The 17,690-nt window shown below is 36.2% G+C and overlaps 1 protein-coding gene across 5 annotated transcripts in view; it reads right to left on the reverse strand.

Moving 5' to 3' along the window:
* The window catches only part of LOC117407131 (probable ubiquitin carboxyl-terminal hydrolase FAF-X), a 91,599-nt gene that overhangs the window by 3,040 nt on the left and 70,869 nt on the right, over window positions 1–17,690 (reverse strand). For 3 of the 5 annotated variants that reach the window (XM_034011796.3, XM_034011794.3, XM_034011795.3), the window contains 10 exons: window positions 16,494–16,617; window positions 16,151–16,376; window positions 15,578–15,707; window positions 15,293–15,478; window positions 14,446–14,666; window positions 14,071–14,159; window positions 13,505–13,661; window positions 11,309–11,521; window positions 9,275–9,382; window positions 2,815–2,910 (listed from right to left, as the gene is read on the reverse strand). In XM_034011796.3, the coding sequence (XP_033867687.3) occupies window positions 2,815–2,910; window positions 9,275–9,382; window positions 11,309–11,521; window positions 13,505–13,661; window positions 14,071–14,159; window positions 14,446–14,666; window positions 15,293–15,478; window positions 15,578–15,707; window positions 16,151–16,376; window positions 16,494–16,617 (1,550 nt within the window). The remainder of the gene's footprint in view (window positions 1–2,814; window positions 2,911–9,274; window positions 9,383–11,308; window positions 11,522–13,504; window positions 13,662–14,070; window positions 14,160–14,445; window positions 14,667–15,292; window positions 15,479–15,577; window positions 15,708–16,150; window positions 16,377–16,493; window positions 16,618–17,690) is intronic. The other 2 variants (XM_034011797.3, XM_034011798.3) reach the window with 1 other exon arrangement.

A 17,690-nucleotide genomic window follows, 5' to 3' on the forward strand; every position in this document is an offset into this window, starting at 1 on the left:
TGACAGCCATGTCAGATGTCAATGTTAACACCATTAACATATTTAGCACACAGTGTATATGTGTAACCCTGCAAATATTCAGTCAATATCTAAAAATTAGTCAATGAGATATAAGGGTATAACAGTTTTTTTTTTTGTTTTTTTTTTACATCTACTGGTCAGGAAAATAAACTACAAAAGCTCAGATATGATTCTGAATAAATCACAAGATTTTGTATAATTTTCACAAGGTGCAGCAGATATTACACAACCAAGATTTCACAAGAGCAAGAAATCTCAAAATGCTTTGAATTAGGTATCTTAACAAGGCTTTCACCCAATCATGGAATCTGTGTAACTAATTTAAACAAATAAATATAGTATTAGTTATGACCACAGTATTCCCAGACTCCAGAGGTTAAAATAGTTCTCAAAATTGCCCCTTATTGGTTACCGATATAGAAGAAAATAACACAGTTCAGAAAAATGCATGCAATGCATGGTGCAGGCAGTTCACAAGAAAATGAAGAAAAGCAGTGAGATAGTTCCAGGACAGGAACTATGGACAGGATTCCATTCTCAGAAATGTGCGTGGTGTTCAAAAGTAAAAGGTCTAAAAAGTACAACACTACTCATTGCCAGCTAGAGTTGATTAAAACTCTCTTAAAATTAGGATAGACAAACATCATCCTTTAACTTGAGTAAAGCAAAACAATCATTCATAATTCAAAAACTGCTAAGAGCAAATTGGTTTTCATGATCAAGAATACATTTTTATTCTGATTCTAGATTTATAAGCCATGAAAAAGTAGAGGTGCATGATATCAAAATCCCATCCTTCTTAACAGCACTGTGTAAATTGCACCACTGTCTTCTCAAACAAACTCTGCTTGGGGAAAGGTGAATGCTACACAAACAAAGCATTAGTAAGCTTGAGCTTTGATGTGACAGCGGTAGAACAGGATGTGGGAAACAGGTAAGAGACTAAATCACTTACCAACTGCTCTGCTGAGATCAGCAGCAAGAAAAGCAAGATGGATGGAAAAAGGGTGGGGATGGGGAGGAAATTAAATGAAGTCAGCAATTAATCTGTAATGTGAATATTTAGTGTGGCTTAAACTTTGCCAAATATTTACAGCACACTTATCTGGATGCTAAAACCCTGTTTTGCAACTTTACCTGAGCACAATTTAGACCAGTTGTGGAACTTTCACACATGATTCAAATATGCAATTTTCAGGGCTCACATTCCCTGAGGAAAGTCCCCTCCCCAAAAAATAAGCGAGTACGCATTGCGACATGGGAGGCAGCTGACACTGCATATGGAAACTGCTGTTGTGCATCAACATTCTTTTAACCTCGATGCGTACAACACTTTAATTTTTGATTGAATTTGATTGATCTTGAAACAGAGAGCTACATTTGTTTGTCTCCACAAAACAGAGAGCAGTTAATGCAGAATCAGCTTTAATTAACAATCCGGCAGCTGCATACAGGACCCGAGAAGGTAGCCAGAACTGCATAGACATATTCAAACACAGATTTTTACAGTAGCAACTGCTAAATCCAAACTAATGTTATCTAATTATTCTGACCTTTTAATACTGTGTCACTCACTGACTGTCCACAATAGCAATCTCAAAAACTTGAACTGCTGCACCTTAAAACAATAATTGTGTGTGTGTGTGTGTGTGTGTGTGTGTGTGTGTGTGTGTGTGTGTGTGTGTGTGTGTCTGTGTGGACAGGTTCTTTTAATCACACCCATGAAACCTATTTTGCTCCAGAAATGATGGCTCCAGAATTGGGAGATAGATGTCACACATCTTTCCTCATTTGTGCTATTCCTAATGCTTTAGATGGTTTAATCTACAAGAGTCTTGAATCAGGTGAACTGTTTGCTGAGGAAAATGAAGAAGTGGAGTTCTTTGGATTTTCTCATGAGGACATTGCTGTATAATTAAGTACCGGTAGTCTAAATGTAAGTGACAGCTGTTAGCTTTAGAAAGTTAGTTATAGATGTGTTAAATACAATTGAATGCATGAGCTATGGTAATATTTTTATAAAAATATAAAAAGTTTTTATTTGTATACATATTTATATACATTTATAGATTTGGTTCAATAAAATTGAATGAATTTGTAGCTTGTTACGTATTTGTAGTTTATACCTTGTTTCTTGGTGCTTTTAGATGCATTATTTTGTACTCATTTGAGTGGGATTTCCATGTATAGTTTTGTTAGTAGTCCTGAAATGTTTTAAAGCTTTTTCTTCTAGATTAACCTTTTCAGTAGCCTATACATTAAATTAGTAATAAACCATATTATATATTCTTGATGGCATGGCCATTGATTGTATGTATGTTCACAATGATGTATTAAATCAGATTGTATTTTGTTTTTTGGTTCCTTTTAAATTTTCTTCAAAAAAAGGAATTTGGGAATTGCTGGTCATTCTTATTGAAGAACAATTAGAGGGAATACAGTAAACAGTGTTTTTTCTTCATAGTTGAATTATTTGTAAAATAATTTATAGTCAATATCAATTAGATGCTTTACTGGAAGGAAATAAATCACAATGTGTTGTTTTACACAGGTTTAAAAATGGATAAACTTTGATAAAAAAATAAAACCAGTTAAATGTATGTTTAGCAAACACAGTGGAGTAAAAAAAAAAATAGTAAGCAGGAGATGGCTGCTTTTAAGACGTGAGCAGGGAATATCAACATCATTTTGTGGCTGCACGCTTCTCTGCCACAAATGGTGCTCCTACTAAAAACCAGTACAAATGTTGTATATCCCCCCCCCCCCCCCCTCGTTAAAGACAAAGCCAGTTACCTGTTGAAATTGTGAGCCTGGTGAGTGAGGGTAGAGAGGGGCATCTTCTGGAGGGGAAGAATCATGGTCATCTGGGGCATCCTGGTCATCAGGCTCCTGGAATAAAAAGATGTAAAACACTCAAGTAGCTTGCATGCTTTTTCCATCAGAAAAGCAATACACTACACAATTCAAAAGCTTATGAAAATGTATTTCTCTTTTATTGACTGGTCCAAGTAACTCTGTTTTAACATTTCAATATGCAAGCTGATATGAGATTAGTCGGATAAATATCTGATCAGTGTTTAAATATACAATGAAATGTGTCCTGGTACTTGCACTGTAAGTCAATGTATTTAAAAAATATGAAGATATTATAATTAGAATGCATGTTTATTAAGACTAGAATGAATTTAGAAGAAACACAATGTCAAACCGAACTAACTTTGATCTGAAAACTAGGTAACAAATCCTTGTTAGTGTAATGCATTAAACATAAAGCTACATAATTTTTGCGCAAAACACTACACAGACTACTGCCAAAAACATAACAACTTTTCACTACAAGAGTTAAATTTAAATGTCAGAACCAACACACTGCTCTTACAAAGTAAAACTATACAAAGGGGCTGGCTAGATACTGCATATATAGGGCTATAATTTGACTTGTTAAAAAGGACTACTAGGCAGGTAAACTGGAACATCATCCAGTGTCCCTAATGACAGCTTACTGTTGTATCATCAACTTGGGGATGGGTTATACAATTTCTAAAGGACTGGTATCACTCCCCACTTATTAGCTATCAAAATGCAATTTAAAAAAAAATTCCCAAAGAATCTAAAGGCTTTTGAAATGTTATTTCTTATTTTCTAAGTCTATTAAACATATGATCAATTTTAGTATATACTATAAAATATTGTTTAAAAGATTGTTTTTTCTTGGTCATGCTATTTGTTTTTAAATTTGTTACTGATGCAGTAACTTTGCCATATTTAAAAAACAAAATAAAAAACAATATATATACAGCTCTGGAAAAAATTAAGAGACCACTGCAAAATTATCAGTTTCTTTGGTTTTACTATTAATAGGTATGTGTTTGGGTAAAATCAACATTTTTGTTTTATTCTATAAACTACGGACATCATTTCTCCCAAATTCCAAATAAAAATATTGTCATTTAGAGCATTTATTTGCAGAAAATGACAACTGGTCAAAATAACAAAAAAGATGCAGTGTTGTCAGACCTCAACTAATGCAAAGAAAATAAGTTCATATTCATTTTTAAACACAATACTAATGTTTTAACTTAGGAAGAGTTCAGAAATCAATATTTGGTGGAATAACCCTGATTTTCAAGCACAGCTTTCATGCGTCTTGGCATGCTCTCCACCAGTCTTTCACATTGATGTTGGGTGACTTTATGCCACTCCTGGCGCAAAAATTCAAGCAGCTCGGCTTTGTTTGATGGCTTGTGACCATCCATCTTCCTCTTGATCACATTCCAGAGGTTTTCAATGGGGTTCAGGTCTGGAGATTGCGCTGGCCATGACAGGGTCTTGATCTGGTGGTCCTCCATCCACACCTTGATTGACCTGGCTGTGTGGCATGGAGCATTGTCCTGCTGGAAAAACCAATCCTCAGAGTTGGGGAACATTGTCAGAGCAGAAGGAAGCAAGTTTTCTTCCAGGACAACCTTGTACTTGGCTTGATTCATGCCAAAGCTGCCCGATTCCAGCCTTGCTGAAGCACCCCCAGATCATCACCGATCCTCCACCACATTTCACAGTGGGTGCGAGACACTGTGGCTTGTAGGCCTCTCCAGGTCTCCGTCTAACCATTAGACAACCGGGTGTTGGGCAAAGCTGAAAATTGGACTCATCTGGGGGTGCTTCAGCAAGGCTGGAATCGGGCAGATTTGTCTTTGTGAAGGACGCATGAATCAAGCCAAGTACAAGGTTGTCCTGGAAGAAAACTTGTTTCCTTCTGCTCTGACAATGTTCCCCAACTCTGAGGATTGGTTTTTCCAGCAGGACAATGCTCCATGCCACACAGCCAGGTCAATCAAGGTGTGGATGGAGGACCACCAGATCAAGACCCTGTCATGGCCAGCGCAATCTCCAGACCTGAACCCCATTGAAAACCTCTGGAATGTGATCAAGAGGAAGATGGATGGTCACAAGCCATCAAACAAAGCCGAGCTGCTTGAATCTTTGCGCCAGGAGTGGCATAAAGTCACCCAACATCAATGTGAAAGACTGGTGGAGAGCATGCCAAGACGCATGAAAGCTGTGCTTGAAAATCAGGGTTATTCCATCAAATATTGATTTCTGAACTCTTCCTAAGTTAAAACATTAGTATTGTTTTTAAAAATGAATATGAACTTATTTTCCTTGCATTATTCGAGGTCTGACAACACTGCATCTTTTTTTGTTATTTTGACCAGTTGTCATTTTCTGCAAATAAATGCTCTAAATGACAATATTTTTATTTGGAATTTGGGAGAAATGTTGTCAGTAGTTTATAGAATAAAACAAAAATGTTCATTTTACCCAAACACATACCTATAAATAGTAAAACCAGAGAAACTGATAATTTTGCAGTGGTCTCTTAATTTTTTCCAGAGCTGTATATACGCACACACACACATACATAAATACACACACACACACATATCTATCTACCTATCTATCCATCCAGGCAGTCCTCGCACTCCCGACACAATTGGTTCCTGAAAGTCTTGTAAGTCGAACCGTCGTACGTCAAAGCATGTTATATATGTTATAAATTGGGGTTACGTTCCTAACACTTTGGCCAGATAATATTTTTACAAAAATGACCTGTTATATTGTAGTCATGCAAATATTTATTTAACTCTTTACACTCAGCCCGTTGATTTCGGGGGGCCGCCACTCCGGTGGTTACGCACATATTCTTCAGGCACCTTCCTGGCTTGTTTAAAAGTACAGACTAGGGCACAGCAACAAGACACAAGGTAGTTATACTGCATCAGCAAGGTCTCTCCCAGGCAGAAATTTCAAGGCAGACAGGGGTTTCCAGATGTGTTGTCCAAGCTCTTTTGAAGAAGCACAAAGAAACGGGCAACGTTGAGGACCGTAGACGCAGTGGTCGGCCAAGGAAACTTACTGCAGCAGATGAAAGACACATCAGGCTTACTTCCCTTCGCAATCGGAAGATGTCCAGCAGTGTCATCAGCTCAGAATTGGCAGAAAACAGTGGGACCCTGGTACACCCATCTACTGTCCGGAGAAGTCTGGTCAGAAGTGGCCTTCATGGAAGACTTGCGGCCAAAAAGCCATACCTCCGACATGGAAACAAGGCCAAGTGACTCAACTATGCATGAAAACACAGGAACTGGGGTGCAGAAAAATGGCAGCAGGTACTCTGGACTGATGAGTCAAAATCTGAAATATTTGGCTGTAGCAGAAGGCAGTTTGTTCGCCGAAGGGCTGGAGAGCGGTACACGAATGAGTGTCTGCAGGCAACAGCGAAGCATGGTGGAGGTTCCTTGCAAGTTTGGGGCTGCATTTCTGCAAATGGAGTTGGGGATTTGGTCAGAATTAATGGTATCCTCAATGCTGAGTACAGGCAGATACTTATCCATCCTGCAATACCATCAGGGAGGCATCTGATTGGCCCCAAATTTATTCTGCAGCATGACAACGACCCCAAACATACAGCGAAAGTCATTAAGAACTACCTTCAGCGTAAAGAAGAACAAGGAGTCCTGGAAGTGATGGTATGGCCCCCACAGAGCTCTGATCTCAACATCGAGTCTGTCTGGGATTACATGAAGAGAGAGAAGCAACTGAGGCTGCCTAAATCCACAGAAGAACTGTGGTTAGTTCTCCAAGATGTTTGGGCCAACCTACCTGCCGAGTTCCTTCAAAAACTGTGTGCAAGTGTACCTAGAAGAATTGATGCTGTTTTGAAGGCAAAGGGTGGTCACACCAAATATGGATTTGGTTTAGATTTTTCTTCTGTTCACTCACTTTGCATTTAGTTAATTGATAAATATAATCTATTAACATGTCTATTTTTGAAAGCATTCTTACTTTACAGCATTTTTTCACACCTGCCTAAAACTTTTGCACAGTACTGTATATTGTGTATTCTATAATTATTGTGAAAGTATTAAACATCATTAAAATGAAAATCATGCTTTAATTGCAGTCACCCTTTCCTCGCTCCAATCAACACTGTAGTAACAGCAGCAGTGACACACACCAAGTGAGGCCTTACATACTATAGCTGGTGGGCCAAATTCATTTCAATAAGGAACAGTTTATAATCTAAACACCACTAGTATTTGACTTGTACATACTTCTCTTTTGTTTTAATTATCCAATATGGACATAACTAAAAAGTACACGTTGAATGATACTTCATTAAATACATATTAAAAGATTATAAAGCTTTTACTGAATCCTGAAAAATCCAGGTTTATTGGATTTTTAATTAAGATAGAATCTGTTAGAACAACCTGGGTCTAGTAATTGGCGTTCCTAGAGATCAAATGTGTACTTGGTAAAGTTGACTTTCCCCAGTTAGATATGTTCTTAATATATTACTCAAACATGCCATGGTACATAACAAGCACCTTCAATTTCCTGCCCATTTCAGAGAAAGTCAACTCTTTAAATTCCAGCATCTAATATTATCCAGACCGCCGCTCTTTTTTTTAAATTTAAGAAACAAGTATTTATTTATACAGATAAGTGTATTTTTTTCATAATATTCAGTAACATATACCCCCCTCTACCGCTAAAATCTACAGTATATAAAAATGTAAGTGTGATGGGTACATACAGGTGCCTCCACTATATCCTTTCCAGGGGGGATATGCACAGCCTATAGGAGTAAATTAAACCAGAGAAACAACCATTTTAATAAGGTTTATGAATAGTTAACTAGTTTCTTGTAGTATGAATAGTTAACTAGTTTCTTGTAGTATGAATAGTTAACTAGTTTCTTGTAGTATGAATAGTTAACTAGTTTCTTGTAGTGATAAATGACCATTATTGTCAATGCAGTATTTAAAAAATAAATAAATAATAAATAATTTTAAAACAGGAAAAGATAATAGTTGCAAAGTACTTGGTAAACAAGCTTTCTTTGTAAAGGACAGACTAAGGTGCATTCAGAGGAGCAGACATTTCAAATGTAATTGGAAACCACCATTTTTCTATGTTGTAGTTTATGGTGTCATGCAAGACCACTAGATATATAGTTTGTTGTAAAGGTCCTGCACACCTCAGACTCCCTTTACTTAGATTATTATTTTTTTGTGGTAAATGTTGTAACTAGGGCCGACAAGCGATTAAAATTAAATTGCGATTAATCTCGCCATTAATCTTCGTTAATCTTGGTTTTAATTGCATATTTAATTGATACAATTACTGCATCCATCTCATTCAAGTTTGTTTTGTTACTGATGCTATTATTATTATTACTATTATTATGTTAAAGTTATTCTTTATTACCTGTAAGGTAACACATGGTATTGGACCTTCTTATCTTTAAGATCTGCTGACCCCATATGTCCCTGGTCATTCCGAGATCGGAAAATGCTAATCTTCTGACAGTCCCTAAAATGAATTTGCTCCCGATTTCAAATTGTACTGTATATTTTCTTATCAGTTTCCTTTAAAAGGGTATCCTTTACTGATGTTTTTCATTGGCATTAAATAATTAATAACTTAGTCTAAATAAAACAAAGCATTCATTGAGTAACGGTTATATTCTCCTTAATTGTAAACACTACTATAACTTTTAGTACTTTGCTCCATAACAGAGTTATATGACTAACCTTCTATGCGAACGCCAACTGCACTCATTGCGTTGCATGTGCTCAAGTGTATTATTAAAAAGGTGCTGCAGGGAATGAATTATGGTGTGCTAAGAGGGTCAAAAACAGAGGAGCGCGATTAACCTGCATTAAAAAAAAAATCTCCAAAGAAATTAACGCATTAAAAATCGCAGAAGTTAACTGCGATTAATTGACAGCCCTAGTTGTATCACCAGCCCTGGAACATCAAATCAGCCAAATTAAAAATAAATCTATAGCTTGGAATGTTCCCTCCAGAATATACTCAAAGTGTAATTTTGCACTTATGTTGACTGACAAATGGTTAACCACAACTGCTAGTGATTGCATTGCCTAATTTACTTTAGGTATTCAATATTGCTGTTTAGCAAAACACCCTTATAATGTAAACACAGAATAGTAAATAAACACTAAACTATAGCCAAGGCTTGGAGTTTTCGATTTCACTCGAAAAAGTCTCTATGCCAAAAAATATTTCAATTCAATGAAGGCTAGATGAAATATCAAAATACGGAAGTGTGACCCAGAAATAAATAAATCTGAAAAAAATACAAAACGTATCTTTACTATCCCATACCCTGCAAAACATGAAATAAGTAGGATTGCAGGTAACTGCTGTTGGTACCAAATCTTACAGTTTGCTGTTGCTGTCCTGTCACTTCCCCTGGCAATAGCTGGTGTGGAGAGGTCGATTTCCTTGCTGCGTCCTCTTCAGACACCACCTCGTGCTTCGTTAAGTGACACTATGTTGAAACAGCAGTTAATATTGCGTACAATCAAGTGTCAAAAAACGATGCAAGTGTGGATGCTACAGTGTTATACAAGAATGTAAAACATTATATTAAATGTCAATGCAACTTGCATAAAAGTTAAATAAATAAAATTTTATATATATATTATATATACACACAAATATATATATATACACACATATATATATATATATACACACAGACATATATATATAGATATATACACACACACACACACATATACATACATACACACATATACACACACTTGTCACATCTATAATTATGAAAATCAAACTGTTGTATACAGCTGTTTCAACAATGTCTTTAAACTGTCTGCTAATGTGTGAAAATCAAGTGATAATGTAAGTGATATGGAAGTCATCTGCTGACAAAATGGTGAAAGTGAGTCAAAAAGGAATATTTTAGGTAATCATACAGGTTTCTGTTCAAGTTCAAACTATTTTAAAATGTAAAGTTTGTTTCAAGTCATTACAAATGTGGTTTTAAATATATAAAATTAACAAAAAGAATTTAGAGTGCATAGACTTTTTTTTTTTTACTTCTTTTACTATAAATACACTTCGAAAACTCAAAGCCCTGACTATAGCAAATAAACTCTAAAATTGTGCTTTCTGTATAAATCACCAAGTACATTACAATTAAAGTCTCCAAAAAAGTACCTTGCAAAATAAGGAAAAGGAATTTATCAATGCACCTTTTAAAATTCAGGTTGTGATAGTTAGAAGGAAGATCTAAAAGGTGCTGCATCAGAACAAAATATAAGTAAACAAAAGGAAAGCAAAAAAAGCAAATGCTTTAAAAACATGATTGATTAGCTCTGTATGGATCTATAAACTGAATCTGACAACAGGTTCTCAAATAATTATGAAATCAGTGTCAAGCGCCTAATTATTATTTTTAATGCCTAGTGATGTATGGAATAATAAATATTTAAAAAGTGCCTTCACCTTACTGTAATAAAATCATAGTGGGAATTAAAATTGAACGAATCTTACATCCTTATCCACATGTATTTTTAAAAAGCATTTAAAAATGAATACAGAACTCCAAAATCCAGGTGACAAAGTTCACCATCACACTTTCGCCACAGTTACCCCTTTATTCTGCCTACTGCTTCTCACTCTTTTCCCTTACATGAATCTTGACTAACTGACTGGGCAGAGCTCACTATTCATACTGAAAGAAAGATCCAGAGAAATGTATACATGTCTGCAGTAAAGAAAACAATTTAGCACCAAATTTGGCTACAATTAAAGTTCACTTAGTTAAGAGCAACACAAACCTGCCTACTGAATATAGCTGCCGTGTTACAATCATTTATAATTTGTGTTGATTGTTGTTTAAATTAGATTTTATTAAAAGGACTAAAAGAAAGAACATGGATATAAATAAATATTTGATTTAATGTCTAAAATTCAAAGATCATCCACTTTGTGTGTGGAGCCATCAAGCTGTGCCTGTATTATTTCCTGGTAGCTAGTCATGGGAGATATTCAAGCACATGACTCGGACACAGGGATTGCTTGTTGCTAGCTTGGTAAAGTCCCTTTATTACAAAATTCACTCAGAAATTCTAAAAGGCACAGCATGCCGTTAATATATTACTTTCAAAGCTATGCATTTGAGAAGATCAAAGGCTAAAACCACAGCCTCAAAATGCTTCAAGTCCTTTACATTACACCTTGCAATTCCAACAGTGATAAATGCAATCAATAACTGCAGAACAGTTCAAACCTTACATGGCACTAAACTGACTGGTTTATAAATAAAACAGAATAATAAAATAATAAAAATGAAAAATCCACATTTATAATTTGTCTTCCAATTTATATTCATACCTACAAGGCAGTATCATTTTAGTTTTCAGCCCAAAAAATGAAGTGTAAGATGTACCTCCTCTGGACAGAGCTCACAAGCTTTTGCTAGAGTCATCCTGGCACTGTGCGACCTTTCCAAGAAGTAGCCATTTGACGTTTCATTGCTCTGTACAGGTGGTGACCAGTTGTTGTAGGTGTACTGAGGATTTCCAGTATAAGGCCTACGTTCTAGTTCATCTCCAAGCCATTCAACTGCCCATGTCCACTTCCGCTTCAAATCGCCATTGCTCTACAAAACAGGAATTGTACAATTCAAAACACTGGCCTTCCTGAAGTCTGAATGCAGGCCAGCATGCTCCATTAATACTCTAGTTAAAATGACAAATCTCTAAAAAAAAAACAAAAAAAAAACAACAACTGTCTGTGTTAATTAGAAAGCACTGTATATAACAACATTAAATCTGCATCGCTATCGGATATAAAAAATGGAAATCTGTATTACTGTCCAATATAAAAACATATATAGTGCCGTGAAAAAGTATTTGCCCCCGTCTGATTTTCTGCATTTTTGCACATTTTTCACATTGTATTTGGTCAGATTTTTTTGTGGGTTGTAGTAGTACACAGAGGGAGTCAGAGAAAAAATGACACCAAGGTTTGGTGCTTCTTTCATTTGTTTGGTGTGCAAGGTAATCAAACATGCAATCTTCAGGTGTGAAAAAGTTATTGCCCCCCCCAGTTAACTCAACCCAATTAGAAGGGATAATTAGGGTCAGCTGTTTGAACACTTTGGTTAACAACCAGGCCTGATTTGGGCCAGCCCTGCCGTGCTTGTCCTCCATAGGCAGACTGGCCTTGCATGTCTCACAGGGATAGAACCCATGCATGATGCAAGGAGAAAGCAATGTACAGTACAGGATTGTACAGCTGTTGCCTTAATCTGCTTCGTTCGAGATATATTATATATATATATATATATATATATATATATATATATATATATATATATATATATATATATATATATATATATATATATATAAAATCAACCAGGCGGGTCAAGACCTGAGCGGGACTGGTTCTGTACTGGTTCAGTGACCTCCAGATGGGCAATAACAGCAGTGCTGTCAGATTGGACATTTACGAAACTGGCAGATGCTCAAACCCTTGAGCTACACGATGATCAATGAAAAAATCGAATGACACCAAATTACACTTTTATCATTACCAAACCTGAACTGAAAGCATCAATGTTGGATGCACGTCACAAGCACCTAAGTTTTCTTTCGCCGGATGTGCAAATGGCTGTTTTTGCAATTGGTCTCCGATAGAGCGACTGAAACAACTGAGCCAGCATCAAAGTTACAGTGCTGAGATGGAGAATGTAAAGTGTGCCAAGGCAATTCTTTTAGGAGACGACCACCTCCAAGATCCAAAGGAGTGTTGTAGAAAGTGAAATGGAAAGTTTAAGGAGGCTTGCACTTCGTTAGAGTGCAATCCATTGGAATGGTGGAAGGCTAATACCCAGCGCTTTCCCATGCTCACCAAACTGGCAAAGATGTATTTGTGCCTCGCAGGATCATCTGTGCCCCCAGAACATGATTTTTCCGCAACTAGACTTGCAGCCAATCGTTTGAGCACAAGACTCCCGGTGCATGTTGAGATAATTTTTTTAAACAAAAACAACTGAAAGCATGTAACTAAAAAGTTATATGACGCAGATAAACTAACATTAACATTTAACTTTTTTATTATTATATTTTTTGTCTTTTAAAATAAGGACTTCGGAATGAAGCAGAACTTTGCCAACTACTGAAAAACAGCCAAATATTTGGAATATTCCTGGATTTGTTTTGGAGATTTTGTTCAACAGAATTTTCTTTAACTAAAATTGGATGACAATTAAAACGATTCAAGAAAGACGCAGTTACTGTAAACTAAGATTAAAACTGAACTTTTTTTTCTTTTTTTTCAAAATAAGGATTTCTAAATGAAGCCGATTCTTTTTTTCCCCCCCAACTTGAAATGAGTGTTTTGAATATTCCTGGATTTGTGTTCTTCAGATTGTTTTTTGTTCTGGAGCTTTTTGTTGCACGCAGTTATTCACTGTTCTTAGTAACTTCAGCACTGGATAAATGATTCTTGGCAAGTACAATAACATAAGCAACATTGATTGTGTACGGAATAATAACAAGAGTATAATCAAATACCTAATTAAACGATATTTACATCCCTAATATTTCAAGCAAAACATTAAAGCAAGGACAATTACCTGTAGGATCTGATAAGCAACAGAGCAATTGCTGAACAGAGCTACCATGCATTTTATACACTGGTATGCTCTCTTCTGATAGTGGTTTTTAGAACGCTGAATGGTGTCAAACAGTCCATCCCTGTCATCCGGAATACCCTTTAGTACATTGTGAATCCTGAAAAGAAATGACAATCATATTTCATGTTGTACTTAAGAATTTCCATTTACAAGGATGCTATAATGCAAGAATAAAAACAGTCCAAATCTAAAATCAACAAAACCTGGATCTGACCAGAACATTTTATGTACAACAACCCACCTCACAAAAAACAAAAAACAAAAACAAACAAAAAACAAAACAAAACATAAAAAAATACAAGTGGATTCCACTGTTCATTTTTTGACTGTGTATTTCTCTTAACATTTAATAATTATTGAAAGGCAGTATTGTTTTGGATAGGATGTCCTAATTTCAACATGTGGCAATACCCTTGATTTGCCATAACATTTGGTCCTACATTTAGTCATATTAGGTTCTCACTATACTTCTACAGTCACTGCTGTGGCTCCAAATTTACACTTACCTATGAGTCTGCCAGGAATCCTCTATTAACAATATCTGCAAAAGCAGATCCAGGTAAGGCCTGAGCTCGTATGTGTAGGAATATGCCACCTAGAAATTAAAGGGGTTTTCATTTATTAGGTCATGTGTGAATGAACACATAATTGTAATACAGAATATCCACTGTGACTTCACAGATCTATTTTATAAAATGGCTACTTTCTGATAAAACTTAAATCATACAAAAGTCTGGGACTTGGCTTTAAAGGAGAGCCTGATACAAAGTGTTTAATTTAACATTTATTCCCTCAGACCAGACGGTCATAAAGCAGACAGGTAAACAAAAGCTTTGATTAAGGAGAGTGCTATTAAGCTGAGCACCACAAGCTTGTCATACCTGCCACAAAAGCTCACTCAGTACAGTAGATGAGAACTGTGGATTCTCCCAGCAGCTGAAGCGTAGGAGCTTAACGGTCTCTTCTGAATTGCTGCAGTCTTCAATGATCTTTTTTACGTAACTAGTGCGTACAAACATAATTTCTGCTACAAGCTGCTGGAGTGGAATGATGGGCTGAGACAGGTTAGGATCACTGTAGGGGTTTGGAAGTGGTGGATTACCTAAGAAAAAAAAGAAGAATAATGTTAACAGCTTTAAAAAAAAAAAAGACGCAAAGGTCCACACTTAGCTACTACAGTATATCCTATCCAAATACAACATGACCCCCCCCCCCCCCCCCCCCCCCCGGGTTTTTATTTTCACACACAGTTAATCTTACAAAGTTGAACTCCAAGCCCCTCTCACTAAGAATCTTACTCATGCAGACATGAAGTGCAATCATTTGTTTTGCACATCTGCATATCTGCAAAACAACCGCATGCAGCAATGGTTAGAGCTTAGAAGTGTTGGCCAAAATATCCTGGTTTCATATTCCAGCTCAGCTCCTGGTCTATTGTGTGACCCTGGAAAAGCCCTAACTGCAGTATATTTCCACTGAGCTATGGAACAGGTTAAATGCTAGACCAGCTTGTAAACAAAACCCATTTATATGGAGACATAGTGTACCAAATTACAAAAAGGTGTCAATATGTCTTCATATGCCAGCTATGCCAAGAACCAACCCAAATGACACAGAACACTGGCCATACTCATACCACTAGGCAAACCAACTACTGCAATTACACAAAACCAGAATCAGATTATTTCCAGGTAATAAAAACAAACCAGTTGATGAATTAAAACTTACCATTTATTGAAGACTGCATGCGCGATGATACATCGCAACAGCGCACTAGCTGTGACACTACTGTATACAATTTGCCCAGTTCAGCATACTGATATTTGATTGGAGGACCTGGTCCCTCATCCAGAGCTACAAGCATAAATGTTGCAGGGACACTCAATTTTAGCAACTGTGTTTTTTCAGCTACACCTGAAACAAAATCGAGAATAGACATTTTTAGTAAAATATACAAAAAAAAAAAAACCAAACACACTCCACTCATTAACACTATTTAGTTGAATTTCATACCCAGGTTGGCATACATGACAAAGAGATTGAAGTACTGCTGCAGGTGACGGCCATGCTCAGAAACCTCCCTTCGAAGCAGGTTTAACACCGCTCTCAACAAGTGGTCACTTAGGCTCAAATTGTCACAGCCCTGAAAAAAGGGGCAGAACAGTATGGACAGGTAAATTAGACCACATAAGTTGTTAGTTTGTTGTGCTTCAGATGGGCAAACATGTTTTAATAAAACCAAGCCAAAAATGTACAACCCTTAAAGAAATAGAGGTACAACTAAAGAAAATAATTCAAGATTTCTTCTTAAGCCTCACAAAATGCTAAATGTGTTTGGTTGGTAGTGGTCCAACACTTTTTCTAGGGCTCTGTAGGTACTTCTGGATATGATCAGGGCTATACAATAGCTAAGAACCACACACATGTACACCATGTTAAGTGAGCTAAAAAAGCTGATCGAGAGCACACATCTATTTGTACCTCTGTATATAGACCCAGAACTATCACATAAAACGTACAGGTAACGATATTGTACAAACTCCATTAAAATATGCTTTTATTGCTCTTTGCTTATTTTCTTCTAACCTGGCTGGAGGGTCCTGGTGAGGCAAATGGTGAAGGGCATGGTCCATCTTGCAAAGAGAAATGTGCAATAAATACTATGAGCTTAGCAAATGCACCCCTCACTTCTGCACTGGGGCACTCAAGAAGATACTCCGAGAAACGGTTTGGGTAAGCAAAGAGGACATTATGTGCAAACCAGTAGCGTACATTCTTGCTGTGACGGAGCAGGATGCACAATGCATCATACCTGAAACATACAAGAGGGAAGAGAAGAACAGATTAATAACTCAGTCACTCAACATTACAAGCACAAAACACGTGCAAATCTGAAACTAACTAGTGACACCAAAATGTAAAATCTTACCAATCACTGGCAGGGCCACGGACTAATTTCTTGGTGTGAAATCCTGTGCTAAACAGAAATCTAGCAGCAAGCTGAATACTAATCATAGCTATTTCTTCTGCTTCAGGCAAAAGATGATCTTGTCCTAAATAAAATCAGAAAAAAAAAAAAAATTAAAAGTTACTGCACAGATTTACAAATTAACGATGCAGCAATGAAAAGTGTAAGATTAAATATAATGCTAAATATCTGGTTCCTGTAGTACACTCCGATTGAAGGGAATTTTAAAAACAGGATGTTAAACTTCAGTATATGATATTCAAACGATAACATTAGTAGGTTTTATGGCGCCTTATTGCTGGTGTGTACGATTTACAAAATGATCACCGTTGATAGAGAGATTATATATATACATACATATATATATATATATATATATATATATATATATATATATATATATATATATATATATATATATATATATATATATATATATATATATATATATAAGTAGTATCCCAATAAAATATTGGTTCTTCTATCAGTACAGTGTTCCCCTTTTATAAGGTAGCCCTTTATACCACAGAACCAGTTATAAGGTGCCATGGTCGTGGTTCCCACTAGCACTTTCATTACTGTTATAAGGAAAAACAGAAACGGGAGCACTTCATGCATAAATCAATATGAGCTTCTAAAAACGCATAGCTTTCAGATCACCACTTAACTGAACAAAATATATGCAACGTTTGTAACATTTTACCTGTGTGATATGATCACCCTTAACACTAAACTGCCAAGGCAGTCATTTTGATGGTTTTCAATTACTTTGACATTTTAATTACTCTGTGTGTTTTAAAGATCTGCAGTTGTCTGTTCTTTACTTTTCCTAAATACATGTATTAAATACCCTGACGGCGTCCGAAAGTCAGAAATCGCAAAAATAAAAAGTTATGAGCACTTCTACCTAGAACCGTCAAAAGCCGTCATTTTGACGGCTTCTTACAATACATGCTTTTATTGTTAATATAACCTACAATACGCTATTTTTTTACATGTATGCAAGCCAGTTTGTTATGTCTACCTCCACTGAGTTTACAGTAGTATGTATTTTAATAGAATATTGCTCCTGAAGTCTAGATATGTGTTATCTAAATATCCATTGTAATCCTATCAATTCCTAGGAGAACTGCCATCTGGCTGTCTACATGAGCATAT

Source organism: Acipenser ruthenus, chromosome 8 (assembly GCF_902713425.1).
Source record: "Acipenser ruthenus chromosome 8, fAciRut3.2 maternal haplotype, whole genome shotgun sequence".
Taxonomy (NCBI): domain Eukaryota; kingdom Metazoa; phylum Chordata; class Actinopteri; order Acipenseriformes; family Acipenseridae; genus Acipenser; species Acipenser ruthenus.